The following is a 16,672-nucleotide window of genomic DNA, read 5'->3' as shown; positions in this document are numbered from 1 at the left end:
GGCCGTCTGGGACTGTCAATCAGGGAGGCTGTTTGTCTGGGGAAGGCCCTGCAAACAAACTCTTCCAAACAAGGTGGAAACAAAAGAGAAAACAAAGCCTGAAGGGGGGTTCCCGGGTTAAGATTTCCCTCTCTATGACCACATGCAAAAGGGCTCGATGTGCTATCATTTAACTCTGGTCTTCAGGTCAGAAGTTGCACAGTGGTAAGTATTTGCAGATTTTAGCCATCTACCATGTTTTGAAGCACAAAGCACTTCAAGCAATAATTTTATAATCATAAAATAGGTTGGTAACTTTGTTCCTTGAAAACTGACAAAAAAGTAATCCTAAAATGTTTTCTTCTGTGTTGCTTATTTTTTTTTCAGTACTTCTGTGGTCCTGTATTTTGAATATAATTACCAAATTTAAAAAAGAGGTCTCTATGTCATGTCTGTGTCCATCTTTCTTTCTACAGGCCTGCTCAGAAAATCCTTTTAAAAAGAACTTTGTAAGGTAGCAATTTCTGTCTTTCCAATGTATCCTTTTTATAATGAAACATAATTTTTTTCCAAAGTCCATGGCAAGTATATTTTTTATGCCTTAGCCCCAAATGCCAAATATAATTTATACATTCTTTCAACCCGAATGTTCTTTGAAATCATGCTAAATACGTTTGAGACCAACATTAATAAATATTTAAGAAATCAAAGTGAAAAGTAAAAATTGAAAAGAAAAGGCACCAGACTGGAAAGGAGTAAATTTGTTTTTATTCAGAGACAGGATCTTACATGTAGAAAATCCTAAAGAACTCACAAACATACACACATACACAAATCTACTAGAACTAATAAATTAGTTCAGCAAGATTGTAGGATACATGATCACCATACAAAAACCAATTCTATTTCTGTGTACTAGCAATGAACAACCAAATATGAAATTAAAGAAACAATTTCATCCATAATAGCATCAAAAACATTAAAATAATTGTGAATAAATTTAAGAAGACATATAAGACTGAAAACTACAAAGCACTGCTGAGAGAAATTAGGGACGACATAAACAACTTGTAGAGACATTTCATTCATGGATTGGAAGACTTAATGTTGTTAAAATGACAGTTGTCTCCAAATCTAGAGATTCAACAAAATCCCTACCAAAATCTGAGTAGGTTTTTTGGGGGGGTTTTTTTGGCAGAAATTGAAAAACTGATGCTAAAATTCATATGAAAATGCAAAAGATCCAGAAGAGCCAAAAACAATTTTAGAAAAGAAAAAAAAAAAGAATGAGGTGAGAAGATTTTTATTTCCTGATTTCAAAACTTACTATAAAGCTACAGTAATCAAGACAGTGTGGAACCAGCATAAGAACAGACATATACATCAACAGAACAAAACTGAGAGTCCAGAAATAAGTCCTTAAATTCATGGTCAATTAATTTTCAACAAAGGTGCCAAGACAATCCAATGGGGGAAGAAAACGTTTTTTTTTCTTCAAACAAAAAAACAAACTTTTTTCAGACAACTAGATAGCCACATGCAAAAAAAGATGAATTTAGACCCTGACCTCACATTATACATGACAACTCAAAAATCAAACAAAGACCTAAGAGCTAAAATGCTAAAACTTCTAGAAGAAAAAGAGAAAAAAATTTGGGGGGAATTCAGTTAGGCAAAAAAATTCTTAGATAAGACACCAAAATTCATTCTAAGAATTTGTAAACTGGACTTCAAAATTAAAACCTTCTGTACTTCAAAAGTCACCGTGAAGAAAATGAAAATGAAGCCACTGACTAGGAGGAAGTATTTGTAAATTATACATATGATAAATAACATAAATAAAGACAGTCAATTTTTTAAATGGGCATAAGATTTAAATAGACATTTCACGAAAGAAGATATAAGAATGGCTAATCACCACAAACATGTCCAATATCACTAACTGTTAGGGAAATGCAAATCAAGACCCCAATGAAGCACCACTTCATACCCACTTGGAAGGCTAGAATCAAAAAGACAACAGCAAGTGTGGATGAGGCTATGGCAAACCTGGAACTCTCATAAAATGATGGTGAGAATGTAAATATAGTATAACTCAGAAAGCAATTAGTGATTCCTTAAAAAGTTAAACAGGAATTCACCATACAGCTCAGCAATTCCACTCCTACTTACATACCCAGCAGAAATGAAAACATACATCCACACTTGTACGTGAATGTGAACACAGCAGCCTCGTTTGTAGTAGACCAAAAGTGGGAATCATTCAAAGGTCCATCAACTGGCGAAGGGATAAACAAAATGTGGTCTATCCATATAATGGAATATTATTCAGCAACAAAAGGGAACGAGAGACCGAACACACAACGTGGATCAACCTCCAAAACCTTATGTTAAATGAGAGAAGCCATATGCAAGAGACTAACAGTCTACAGCCTGTAAGATTCCACTCATATGAAATGTTCAGAAAAGGCAAATTACTATAGAGACAGAAAGCAGATTATTGGTTGCCTGGGGATGGGAGCAGGAAGTGACTACAAGTGGGCACAGGGTGTCTCTTTGAGACATGGAAATGTTTTAAAATTAGACTGTGGTGCTGGCTGCACAACTCAGAGTTTACTAAAACTCATCAAATGATACACTCATAATGAGTGAATTTTATAACATGTAATATCATGCCTCGATAAAGCTGTTTTTAAAAGAGTAAAAGTTGCAAAATTTTGTTTTGACCAAAACCATGTTTCAAAGACACCAATTCTCACATGAATTCAAAAAGATTAATATTCAGACTCTGGATTAAGCTCTGAAGTCAGTGTGAGAAAATGAAATGTCTCCCGTGGCAATAATGATGTGACGTCATACTACCTTAACTATGATGTTCTTTATATATGAGAGTAACATTTGCATACTTCATGAATTAAGCATCTATTTTGGAGTCTCCTTATAATCGGAAACATCCTTCTCTAACAGGAGAGGGTATGCAGTCAGAGAAGTGAGTAGATTGTCAACAGACAGATGGCATTTATCAAATGTTATGTGCCCCACTTGCATATGATGAAATTATTTCAGTATATCACAGAAGAAAATGGTAGCAAAACATCTTAACCATACAAATTGATTTTAACCGACAAATTGATTTTACTGTCTATTTGATAACCAGTATCCCTTTAAAACCATTCTTTCAATGAGCCAAACCGAGGACATTTGTCAATATCTAAATGAGTAAGTTTTACTGACAGCAAATTAGGAATCAACTTAATTGATGTCCGTTAAGACATATGATTTCTATGTAAAGATGAGGAAGATAAAGGCAGCTGTCATTTACTTAACCTTTTTTATTCTGGAAACCGGCAATTAAAAACAAAGAAGTTAAGCATTGATCCTGCTCTATTAGTCTTCTATTGCTGTGTAACAAATATCCACAAACTCAGTGACTTAAAAACACCATTAATAAATACCTCCTAGTTCTGGAGGTCAGAACTAGGCTCTGCTGGGTTTTCTGCTTAGGGGCTCACAAAGCCAGAATCAAGGTGTTGGCAACCTGGGTTCTTATCTAGAGTCTCCAGGGAGGAATCTGCTCCCAAACTCATTCATGTTGTTGGCAGAATGCAGTTCCGACGGCTGTAGGACTGAGGTCCCTCCCTGTTCCCTTGCTGCCTGCCAAGGAGGAGGGGTCACCCTCAGCTCCTAGACAACACTCACAATCCTTCTCATGGGGCCCCCTCCACCTGCAAAGTCAGCAAGGGTGCGTCCCACCTTTCTCCTGCTTCAATCTCTCTCACTTCTGCTGCCGGCCTGAGGACATTCTCTGCTTTTAAAGGGCTGGTGTGAGCAAATTCAGCCCACCCAGAACACAACCTTAATTATATCTGCAAAATCTCTTTCAGCGGGTTACCCCTGGGAGTAACACCTGGAGGCTTTTAAAAGTCATGGGAGGGGCTTCCCTGGTGGCGCAGTGGTTGAGAATCTGCCTGCCAATGCAGGGGACACGGGTTCGAGCCCTGGTCTGGGAAGATCCCACATGCCGCGGAGCAACTAGGCCCGTGAGCCACAACTACTGAGCCTGCGCGTCTGGAGCCTGTGCTCCCCAACAAGAGAGGCCGCGACAGTGAAAGGCCCACACACCGCGATGAAGAGAGTGCCCCACTCGCCGCAACTAGAGAAAAGCCCTCGCACAGAAACGAAGACCCAACACAGCCATAAATAAATAAATAAATAAATAAATAAATAAATAAATTTATAAAAGTCATGGGAGATGTCGTAGAAATCTGCCAACCGCACCTCACTGTCTTTACAGGCAAATATATAGCTCAAGTGGATGAGTAAAAGCATTCAACGTGGAAGGAATGGCATGATTAGCAAACTTACTGCTTCGTAACTTCCTAATAAAATAATCGAGTTATGCAGAGATCGTCAGTGAAAATGAAACGAATGGCAGACGACAGCTGAATGAGGAGCCGGAGAGCTGACTGCACCTGAGCCCACTTTATAGTAGTGACGGCAGAGCGGCACCTACGTGTCATGTGCCTCTTGCTACAATATCCGAACCTAACATGCTAATCCAGCTGTTGGAGCTGGCTTTCAGTTCACGGGAAATTTAGGAAGCAGAAGTGCAATTTAAATTACACCACGAGAAAGCAAACAGAGAAATTCAGAATGTGGAACACTCTACAATACAGCCAGCCCAGTTTCTTCAATACGTCAATTACCTGGGGGTGGGGGTGGGGTGGGGGACTGTTCTAGATTAATGGGATGCTATTACCAATTACAATACAAGAACAATATTTGGATCCTGATTCAAAAAACACAAGAGTAAAAGGACATTTTTAAGTTAATCAGAAAAACCTGAATATGGACTCAGTATTAAAGTAAGAATCATCATTTTCATTGGCTGGGATAAAGGTATTAAGGTTGTATGAGAAAACATTCAGATTTTTTAGAGATGCGCATAGGGCTGAAATGCTATGAGGGGTTTGCTAATTGCTTTAAAATATTCAGGCAACCACAAAAAGAGGGGATGGACAAAGCAGGTACATAAAATGTTGAAACATATCGAATCTGGGTGATGTATATGCATGGGGACTCATTATTCTGGTCCATTTTTACCCAGGACTAAAAATTTTTATAATGAACGATTTCATTTAAGAGATTTCATTCATTGAGCATCTGCTGAGAATCAATCACTGTGTTCAGGGCTTCGCATCCATTTCCTGCTGGATCCTCACTACGGCCTTATGAAGTAGGTACCATTTGTATCCCCACTTTTATAGCTAAGAATATGAAACAACGACCAGCGTGGGGTGTAGCCAACAGACCTGCCAATTGCCCGCCACCCCAGCGAAGCCTCAGAGGCCAAGTAAATGAAAGATTTCTACATTTTTCGTTTCACAAAGCAGTTTGGCAAGTCGGCTACAGCCCGCGTTGGAGGGCAATCCCCCAAACCATGCGCCAACCGCAGCATGGGGGATGCTGGAAGGTTTGGAAGGAGACAAAAGGAGGAGACAGGTAGAGGGTGAAAGAGAAACAGAGGGACCACAGAAAAGCAACAAGGTGGAAACACAGGGAGACAGTCACGGAAAGGGGCGGAGGGAAGAGATGGGGAGACAGTGGGGAAGAGGGGTGTGCTTGAAGGAGGACGTCACAGACCTAGAGAGTCAGACAAAGCCACTGCAACCTTGGTCCACCTTCCGCTCTGCCCCACCTGTCACACGAGCCAGAAAACGGGAACTCCTCGGAGCAAAGGAGGGACCAGACACGTTCAGTGTAGAGCTCTGTCCACGTGTAATTACAGATCCCTGTCAGGCACCATTACCTTGTCCTCTCTCCCCATCCCCCAGCCCCCATCCTGTGACCTTCTCCCCAGTCAGCTCGCCAGCTCCAAGCTCAGAGTCGGGAGGAAGGGAAGGAGGAGTTATTTATTTATCTAAACCATGTTTCAGTTTTTTAACGGCCTAATTGAGAAGGAAGTCACAGACCCTCAGTGCCCAGCAAAGCTGTTCTCAGTGGGGGAAAATCTGTGAGGCTGAAGTTAACAGGACAAGGGCCACGTTAATGCCACTAGGGGCTCAGACCAGAGGCTCCTGGAGGCAGCTTCAGGTGACAGTTTAATCACAACAGAAAAAAAGGTCTGGGGCTTGCACGTGTGACTGGGGGGGTAGGGGGAGTGGGGATGGCAGATGGGAATGGGGTTACAGGAGGGAGAGTGGGAGCAGAAAACACAAAGGAAGACAGAATCCTCAAACAGAATCCTCAATGCATTTCAGAGACGGGAACTAGAGCTGCAGGGGAGGGCAGGCCTGTAACACACACACCCCAGGGCGTGTTAATAACACGGAACCACTTGCTCAAATTACACATTAAAAAACACCTTCTTCTCCTAGCGGCGTTATTCATGAGAGCCAAAAACTGGAAACAGTCGGCGGACGAATGGAGAAATGAAATGTGGCATAGCCATACATGGAAATATTATCAGGTACAGAAAGGCAGGCAGTACTGATACACACGCTACAACGTAGATGAACCCTGAAAACATTATGTTGAGAGAAGCCAGATGCAAAAGGTCACGTGTTATATGATGCCGTTTTTTTTTAACATCTTTATTGGAGTATAATTGCTTTACAATGGTGTGTTAGTTTCTGCTTTATAACAAAGTGAATCACTTATACATATACGTATGTCCCCATATCTCTTCACTCTTGAATCTCCCTCCCTCCCACCCTCCCTATCCCACCCCTCTAGGTGGTCACAAAGCACCCAGTTGATCTCCCTGTGCTATGCAGCTGCTTCCCACTAGCTAGCTATTTTACATTTGGTAGTGTATATATGTCCATGCCACTCTCTCACTTCGTCCCAGCTTACACTTCCCCCTCCCAGTTTCCTCAAGTCCATTCTCCAGTAGGTCTGTATCTTTATTCCCGTCTTGCCCCTACGTTCTTCATGACCATTTTTTTAGATTCCATATATATGTGTTAGCATACGGTATTTGTTTTTCTCTTTCTGACTTACTTCACTCTGTATGACAGACTCTAGGTCCATCCACCTCACTACAAATAACTCAATTTCGTTCCTTTTTATGGCTGAGTACTATTCCATTGTATATATGTGCCGTATCTTCTTTATCCATTCATCTGTTGATGGACACTTAGGTTGCTTCCATGTCCTGGCGATTGTAAATAGAGCTGTAATGAACATTTTGGTACATGACTCTTTGTGAATTATGGTTTTCTCAAGGTTTATGCCCAGTAGTGGGATTGCTGGGTCCTATGGTAGTTCTATTTTTAGTTTTTCAAGGAACCTCCATACTGTTCTCCATACTGGCTGTATCAATTTACATTCTCACCAACAGTGCAAGAGGGTTCCCTTTTCTCCACACCCTCTCCAGCATTTATTGTTTCTAGATTTTTTGATGATGGCCATTCTGACCAGCATCAGATGATACCTCACTGTAGTTCTGATTTGCATTTCTCTAATGATTAATGATGTTGAGCATTCTTTCATGTGTTTGTTGGCAATCTGTATATCTTCTTTGGAGAAATGTCTATTTAGGTCTTCTGCCCATTTTTGGATTGGGTTGTTTGTTGTTTTGATATTGAGTTGCATGAGTTGCTTGTAAATTTTGGAGATTAATCCTTTGTCAGCTGCTTCATTTGCAAATATTTTCTCCCATTCTGAGGGTTGTCTTTTCGTCTTGTTTATGGTTTCCTTTGCTGTGCAAAATCTTTTAAGTTTCATTAGGGCCCATTTGTTTATTTTTGTCTTTATTTCCATTTCTCTAGGAGGTGGGTCAAAAAGAATCTTGCTATGATTTATGTCATAGAGTGTTCTGCCTATGTTTTCCTCTAAGAGTTTGATAGTGTCTGGCCTTACATTTAGGTCTTTAATCCATTTTCAGTTTATTTTTATGTATGGTGTTAGGGAGTGTTCTAATTTCATTCTTTTACATATAGCTGTCCAGTTTTCCCAGCACCACTTATTGAAGAGACTGTCTTTTCTCCACCGTATATTCTTGCCTCCTTTATCAAAGATAAGGTGACCATATGTGCATGGTTTTATCTCTGGGCTTTCTATCCTGTTCCATTGATCTATATTTCTGTTTTTGTGCCAGTACCATACTGTCTTGATTATTGTAGCTTTGTAGTATAGTCTGAAGTCAGGGAGCCTGATTCCTCCAGGTCTGTTTTTCTTTCTCAAGATCGCTTTGGCTATTCGGGGTCTTTTGTGTTTCCATACAAATTGTGAAATTTTTTGTTCAAATTCTGTGAAAAATGCCAGTGGTAGTTTGATAGGGATTGCATTGAATCTGTAGATTGCTTTGGGTAGTACAGTCATTTTCACAATGTTGATTCTTCCAATCCAAGAACATGGTATATCTCTCCATCTGTTTGTATCATCTTTAATTTCTTTCATCAGTGTCTTATAATTTTCTGCATACAGGTCTTCTGTCTCCTTAGGTAGGTTTATTCCTAGATATTTTATTCTTTTTGTTGCAATGGTAAATGGGAATGTTTTCTTAATTTCACTTTCAGATTTTTCATCATTAGTGTATAGGAATGCAAGAGATTTCTGTGTATTAATTCTGTATCCTGCTACTTTACCAAATTCATTGATTAGCTCTAGTAGTTTTCTGGTAGCATCTTTAGGATTCTCTATGTATAGTATCATGTCATCTGCAAACAGTGACAGCTTTACTTCTTCTTTTCCAATTTGGATTCCTTTTATTTCCTTTTCTTCTCTGATTGCTGTGGCTAAAACTTCCAAAACTAGGTTGAATAAGAGTGGTGAGAGTGGGCAAACTTGTCTTGTTCCTGATCTTAGTGGAAATGCTTTCAGTTTTTCACCATTGAGGACGATGTTGGCTGTGGGTTTGTCATATATGGCGTTTATTATGTTGAGGAAAGTTCCCTCTATGCCTACTCTCTGGAGGGTTTTTATCATAAAAGGGTGTTGAATTTTGTCGAAAGCTTTCTCTGCATCTATTGAGATGATCATATGATTTTTCTCCTTCAATTTGTTAATATGGTGTATCACATTGATTGATTTGCGTATATTGAAGAATCCTTGCATTCCTGGGATAAACCCCACTTCATCATGGTGTATGATCCTTTTAATGTGCTGTTGGATTCTGTTTGCTAGTATTTTGTTGAGGATTTTCGTATCTATGTTCATCAGTGATATTGGCCTGTAGTTTTCTTTCTTTGTGACATCTTTGTCTGATTTTGGTATCAGGGTGATGGTGGCCTCATAGAATGAGTTTTGGAGTGTTCCTCTCTCTGCTATATTTTGGAAGAGTTTGAGAAGGATAGGTGTTAGCTCTTCTTATGATGCTGTTTATGTGGCGTGTCCAACACGGGCAAATCCACAGAGGCAGAAACTAAATTAGTGGTACTTAGGGGTTGGGGAGAGGGGGAGAATGGAGAGGGACTGCTGATGGGTGTGGAGTTTCTTTCTGGGGTGTTGAAAATGTTCTGTGATGAGACTGGTTGATGGTCACGCAACTCTGAATGCACGAGAACCCACTGAACTGTATACTCAAAATGGGTGAATTTTATGTGATCTCAAATATATCTCAACAAAGCTGTAAAATATTTTTAAAAATTTAAGTAACCAATAAAGAATTCCTTTTCTGCCTTCCCTCCCAAAGATACAGAGTTTCTCAATCTTGTTATCAGGCTAGTTTTATTTTCTGCTTTTCAGTACAAAATCAGAAGCAAAGGAGAGCATTTATATAGATGGCAGGTAACCAAACACCATGAAAGCAACGAGAAGCAGCAATAAAGGATGAGATGAAAGCCAAATCTGTTCCCCCACCAAATCCTGATGCTCAGGATGAAACGTTTCCATGTGGCTAAGGGCTCTCCCCATGTCGTCCTCAGAACGGACGGGCTACTCTTCATCTGCTTCTCCAGAGCACGCCAGCCGCCCTTTGACCACTGTATTTTGTGGGTTATCACAGAAGCCACATCTACAGAAGACCACCTTCATAGACGGCTACTTTGTGACAAAAAGTGGTTCACAAACTTCCAAAGACTTTCCGCACCAGTTTCTGCTTTCCTTGAACAAAGGAGATCACTGTAACTCTTTCTAAAAAAACAAAAAATCTCTCCAGTTTTTACCGGGTGATTTTTTACAGTATTTTACAGTCATGGTTTCCTTTCCAAGAGCCTTTAAAGAATTATCAGAGAAGGAGAACGTCAGATCAGAACAAGTCACTTCATCAGCCTGGGTCTACACCTCCTTACCTGTACACAGAAGGGCGGCCCAGAATTAACTCTAAGAATATTCAGTCTCAAAGGGATCAGTCAGCCTCTGTCTATGGAAATTTTTTTTTCTTTTTTGCTGTGCTGTGTAGCATGCGGGAATCTTAGCTCCCTGACCAGGGAGCGAACCCATGCCCCTTGCAGTGGAAGCGCAGAGTCTTAACAACTGGACCGCCAGGAAAGTCCCAGCCTGTGTCTACGAATCATGGAAACAGAACTACATGCAGAAGCAGAGTTCCAGGAAACTTTAGGAAGACTTTAATTTCTTGAAATTTTAACAGAGTAATCCTCTAGTATTAAGTTAATTAAAAAAATCAGACACAGTTCCTCCGCAAACCTTCTCTGAGCAGTTGTGGGAGGCAAACAAGATGCAAAGAGACTTCCTGGTCTCTTGTATTCAGCTATGCTGATTTCATGGAAAAACTCTAGCATGATCTGCTTATTACATCACTGTGGGCAAGTTAACAACAGAGCCAGATGACAGGCCAAATGATGAATCTTAGCCTCAAGGACAAAAGATTGTTTAGGAAATTTCTGGACAGTGGGAACTGATTTTGGGGAATGGGGAAAAAAAAAACAGGTGGACAACAGCTCTCATCTAACCCAGCCGATAGTCACCTTTAAACAAACTGCCAGTTTTTCAGAAGGCAGGTGAGAATACAGTGTCTCATTTCTTTGTGGGTCTTGAAATTCCCACTAAAGCAATTCCTATCCAGTCCTAATTTCTCTAGGGCACTAACTGCGGTCACCACAGAGCACTCCTACACAACCACACATCTGCATAGGCTGAGACCAGCACTGGCCAGAGGTGGGCATGGGTCCATGAGCTCTGTGTACATAACAGGGGGAGTTCTGGTGACCAGCTAAGTAGAGATTCCAAATGGAGCCACAGGAATAAGGGAAATTGATGTGGAACTGACAACAGTGAGCAGCAAACAAAACCCATAAACCCATGAGAACTGATCAAGTAAGCCAGCCCCACACTTTGGAAGCAGACACAAGAGCGGGGTGAGGTTTATGAAGACACATGCCAACCCCCTGTGATCACGGAACGTACAAGATCAGTGAGAGAAGCTGAGGACCTCAGACACGGGTCCAAAGAGAGCTTCTTTCTGGTTTCCAAGTACCCAATCCTTTGATTTGGGGAACCTCCCAAACTGTCTTAAAGCTTACAGCCAAACTAGTCTGTTTTCCAATAGCTTACTTACAAGAGATATTACTAGGGACATAAGTAATCATTTAGTATCTTATTAATTACATGCAATTTCCTTCATCCCCAGCTTGAGCTATAAAGCATGTAACAGCATTAGGGGCTGCATTTATACATTATTGTGGCGCCACCCAATACCACAACTGGAATTACAGTTTGCCAAACAAATAAGCAGGCTTACCAATTTTCTGATTAAAAATCTTGTCGAAAGTGATTTCACGTCTCTCCTCAAGATACTTCTGCATCACACTCCGGATACTAAAAGAGAAGAGTGACATGTTTTTAACAATGACAGCCTCCATCCCTATAATGGAAGATACATGGATGTCTTCATTCAAGGATATTGGCTTGATGAACTTGATTTTGGTATTCATTTCACAATGTATGTGTATATCACATCATCACATTGTATACTTTAAATATAAATAATTTCATTTGTCAGTTATACCTCAATAAAAAATATGCCCGAAAAAAGGATACTGGCTTGACGAGAGATGCCTCTTACTGACACCCACGATTGCATAAACAGCTGACTAAATTTAAAGCTGGAAACACCACAGCTCCAGCTAGTACCCTCTTCCCATGACTCAGGGCCAACCTTACATGTAGAGACTTGACTATGAAAAATAACTTAAGGACTTTGGGGAAGCTTTCCCTCAACACCACCACTTTACAAAAATATTAAAAGCGTACACACTCACAACAAATTCTGCTAATTGATGAATGAGTTTCTTTCTAAAGCAAAAGCAAATGTTCCCTGGATATACTAATATTCAAAAAATCACACGTCTATACATCAATGATAAACCACGATAAAACATAATTAGAAGGAAGATTTCACTTATACCAGAATAAGGAACATCAAATGCCTTGAAATAAATCTTTCAAAATATGTGCAGGAATGTTACAAGGAAAAATTACAAACTGTACTGAGAGACAGTAAAGAAGATCTTAATACGTGGAAAGATAGACCACAGTTAGGAATGGAAAGATTTAATACTGCAGAAACTCAAAGTCTACCCAGATTCATCTATAAACTCAATACAATTCCCATCAATATTCCAATAGGATTTTTCATACAACACGGAAACATAAGCTCTTTATAAAGTGTATGCAAAACAACACAGGCTCAAGAATAGCCGAGACATTTCTGAAGAAAAAGAATGATGATAAAAGGGCTTATTTTGAAGCTAAAGTAATTAAGACAGGATAAACAAATTGACCAAGGAAATGGAACAGAAAGCATATAAACTGACCCACACATACCTGGAACCTTGATACATAATAGAAGTGGCAAAGCAGAAAAATGGAGAAAGGAGGGATTATTCAATAAGTGAACCCCCAAAGCGATTATCCAAATGGAAAAAGTAGAAATTAAATCTCTATCATCCACTGATGGGCAACAATTTGGCATTATCCTTTTTTTTTTTTTTTTTTTTTTACTTTTTGAAACTAACTGAGGTATAATTTACATGTAATTAAATGCATATTTAAGTGTACTGTTAAATGAGTTTTTCACATATAATACTCTTCTAATCAAGATATCAAATATTTCTATCACCCCAAAAGATGCTCCTTTGCAATCAATCTCCCCAAATTCTAGGATCTGAGCAACTACTGATCTCCTTTCTGTTAATAAAGACGATTTGCGGGGCTTCCCTGGTGGCGCAGTGGTTGAGAGTCTGCCTGCCGATGCAGGGGACACGGGTTTAAGCCCTGGTCCGGGAAGATCCCACATGCCATGGAGCGGCTGGGCCTGTGAGCCATGGCCGCTGAGCCTGCGTGTCCGGAGCCTGTGCTCCGCAACGGGCGAGGCCACAGCAGTGAGAGGCCTGCGTATCGCAACAACAACAAAAAGATGACTTGCTGTAGTTCTAGAATTTTATATAAATAATACAATATGTCATCTTTTGTGTCTGGTTTCTTTCCCTTGGCATAAACAAGCTTCATCCATATTGTTGTGTGCATAAGTATTCAGTTCCTTCTTATTGCCAAGTAGTATGTCATTGTATGAATATTCTACCATTTGTCTATCTGTTCATCTGTTGATAGACATTTGGGTTGTTTCCAGTTTGGGGCTATTACAAATAAAGCTGCTTTAAACATCTGTGTATACGTCTTTTTATGGGCATGTGTTTTCATTTTTCATGGGTAAATACCTAGAAGTGAAACTGTTGGGTCATATGGTGAGTTATATTGAACATTATGAGAAACTGCTGAACCATATTCAAAACTGGGTGTAGGATTTTACATTCCCACCAACAATATATGATAGTTCCAGTTGCCAATATTTCGGTTGTCAATATTTTTACTTCTAGCCACTCTGTTGGGTGTGCAGTAGTATTTTGATTTGTACTTTAATTTGCATGTCCCTAATAATATTTTCTCCCACTCTGCACCTTGCCTCTTCATTTCCTTCATGAAGTCCTTCTAAAAGAACAAGTGTTTAGTTAATGAGTTCCAATGTGCTGATTATTTCTTTGGTAGACGGTCTATGCTAAGAAATCTCTCACATCCCAAGGTCATGAAGATTTTAACCTATATTTTCCCTTAGAAATTTTAAAGTTTAGATTTTATGTTTAGGTCTAAGATCCATTTGTTATTTTTGTGTACGATGCAAGGTAAGAACCAAGGTTCTTTTTCTCCTTATAATACCTAATCGTTCTGGTATCATTTGTTGAAAAAACTATCCCTTCTCCATTGAATTTTCTTGGCATCTTTGTTGATTCAACACTAAATATGTGTAGGTCTATCTTTGGACTATCCTGTTGCATTGATCTATATGTCTATCCTTACAAAAATACTGTATTATCTTGATTGCTTTAGGCTTAGTAAGTCTTAAAATCAGGAGGTTTAGTAACCTAAGCATTCCAACTTTGTTTTATTGCTTTTGGTTTTGTTTTTTTGTTTTTTGGCTATCCTAGGTTCACTGTATATAAGTTTTATAAATCAACATGGACATTTCTTCCCAGAAAAAGCCTGCTGAGGCTTTGATGGGGATTTTGTTGAATCTACAGATCAATCTGGGGGAAATTAACCTCAATAATACTAAGTGTACTATGCATAAATACGACATATTTCTCCATTTATCTAAGCTTCTATAATTTCTCTTATTACTATTTCATAGCTTTCAGTGTAGAAGTCTTGTTCTTTTCTTATAATAGCTTTCTCTGGTTTTGGTATCAAGATAATATGATTCATAAAATGAGAGGAGAATTATTCCTTTATTTAATTTTTCTGAAAGAGTTGGTGTAAGACAGTATTCATTCTTCAAATGTTTGATAGAACTCATCAGTGAAGCCATCTGAACCTGGAATTTTCTTTGTGGGAAGGTTTTAAATTACAAATTCCATTTCTTTCATAGATATAGGGCTATTCATATTTTCTATTCCTTCTTGTACTGGTAACTTTTATCTTTTAAGGAATTTGTCCAATTCATCCAATTTGTCAAATTACTGAAATTTGATATTTCTTTATTGCCCTTTTAATGTCCGTAAGATTTAGTGACAGTTCTTCATTCATTCTTTATACTGTTAAACTGTGTTTTCCTTTAGTTTTCCCTTGATCAATCTAGGCAGACGTTTATCAACTGTACTGATCTTTAGTTTTTGTTTCATTCATTTTCTTCTATTATTTATATTTTTTATATTTCATTGATTTCCACTCTTTGTTATTTAAATGCTTACAACTTACTGTGGGATTAATTTGCTGCTTTTCTAATTTCTTAAAAAGTCAGATCACTGAATTTAAACATTTCTAATATAATCATTTAAAGTTATAAAATTTCCTCTGGGCATTGACTTAGCTGTACCTCACAGATATTAATAGTCTGTTTTCATGTTCATTCAATTCAAATTATTGTCTAATTTCTCTTGATTTTTTTTTCCTTGAACTATAAGTTATTTATAACTGAGTTGATTCATTTCCAGATATATGGAGATTTCCAGATATCCTTCTGTTATTGAATTTTGGTTTAATTCTGCTCTTCAAAAAGCACTGGCGAGGGCTTCCCTGGTGGCGCAGTGGTTGAGAGTCCGCCTGCCGATGCACGGGACACGGGTTCATGCCCCGGTCCGGGAGGATCCCACATGCCGCAGAGTGGCTAGGCCCGTGAGCCATGGCCGCTGAGCCTGTGTGTCCGGAGCCTGTGCTCCGCAACGGGAGAGGCCACAACAGTGAGAGGCCCGCGTACCGCAAAAAAAAAAAAAGCACTGGAGAGAATTAAAAGACAAGCCACAGACTGAGAGGAAATGCTGGCAAATCATATATCTGATTGAGGAATTGTATCCAGCATATATAAAGGATTTTCAAAGTTAAAGAGTAACAAAACAAAAAACCCTCTTAAAAAAATGGGCAAATCATGTGGATGGCAAAGAAGCATATGAAGAGATTCTCAACAACGTTAGTCATTAGGAAAAGGCAAATTAAAATCACAATGAGATATTACTACACACCTATTAGGGTAGCTAAAATTTGAAAAGACTGACCGTATCACACATTGGCAAAGACATGGAATAACCCGAATTCTCATACACTGCAAGTGGGAATGTAAAACGAAACAAACACTTTGGAAAACAATTGGGCAGTTTCATAATAAGTTAAACACAAACCACTATAAAATCCCATCAATTCCCCTTCTAGGTATTTACCCCAGGGAAATGAAAGCATACACCCATACAAAGACTTGTACATGAATGTTCTCAGCAGCTTTATTTGTGATGATCAATAACTGGAAACAACCCAAGTGCCCCCAATAGGTGAACAAATGGATAAATATGAGTGGATATCCATATAATGTAATAATATTCAACAATGAAAAGGAATAAATTATTGATATAACATGGGTGGATCTCAAAAAAATTATTCTGGGTAAAAGGAGCCAGATTTAAAAAAAAAAAAGAGGGGCTTCCCTGGTGGCGCAGTGGTTGAGAATCTGCCTGCCAGTGCAGGGGACACGGGTTCGAGCCCTGGTCCGGGAAGATCCCACATGCCGCGGAGCAACTGGGTCCATGAACCACAACTACTGAGCCTGCGCGTCTGGAGCCTGTGCTCCACAGCAAGGGAGGCCGCGATAGTGAGAGGCCCGCGCACCGCGATGAAGAATGGTCCCCGCTTGCCACAACTAGGGGAAGCCCTCGCACAGAAACAAAGACCCGACACAGCCAAAATAAATACATTAATTGATAAACTCCTACCCCCAACATCTTAAAAAAAAAAAAGAGTACATATT

At 39.3% G+C, this 16,672-nt stretch overlaps 1 protein-coding gene across 4 annotated transcripts in view; it reads right to left on the bottom strand.

Annotated features, from left to right (window-relative positions):
* Positions 1-16,672, bottom strand: part of GRK3 (G protein-coupled receptor kinase 3) — a 119,838-nt gene that overhangs the window by 84,570 nt on the left and 18,596 nt on the right. For 2 of the 4 annotated variants that reach the window (XM_060118546.1, XM_060118547.1), the window contains exon 2: positions 11,624-11,700. In XM_060118546.1, coding sequence (XP_059974529.1) covers positions 11,624-11,700 — 77 coding nt within the window. Of the gene's footprint in view, positions 1-11,623; positions 11,703-16,672 lie in introns of those variants that run through there. The other 2 variants (XM_060118549.1, XM_060118548.1) reach the window with 2 other exon arrangements.

Source organism: Mesoplodon densirostris, chromosome 15, assembly GCF_025265405.1.
Source record: "Mesoplodon densirostris isolate mMesDen1 chromosome 15, mMesDen1 primary haplotype, whole genome shotgun sequence".
NCBI classification, from domain to species: domain Eukaryota; kingdom Metazoa; phylum Chordata; class Mammalia; order Artiodactyla; family Ziphiidae; genus Mesoplodon; species Mesoplodon densirostris.
The sequence above is the reverse complement of the archived record's forward strand: the minus strand, read 5'-3'. Positions and strand labels throughout refer to the sequence as shown.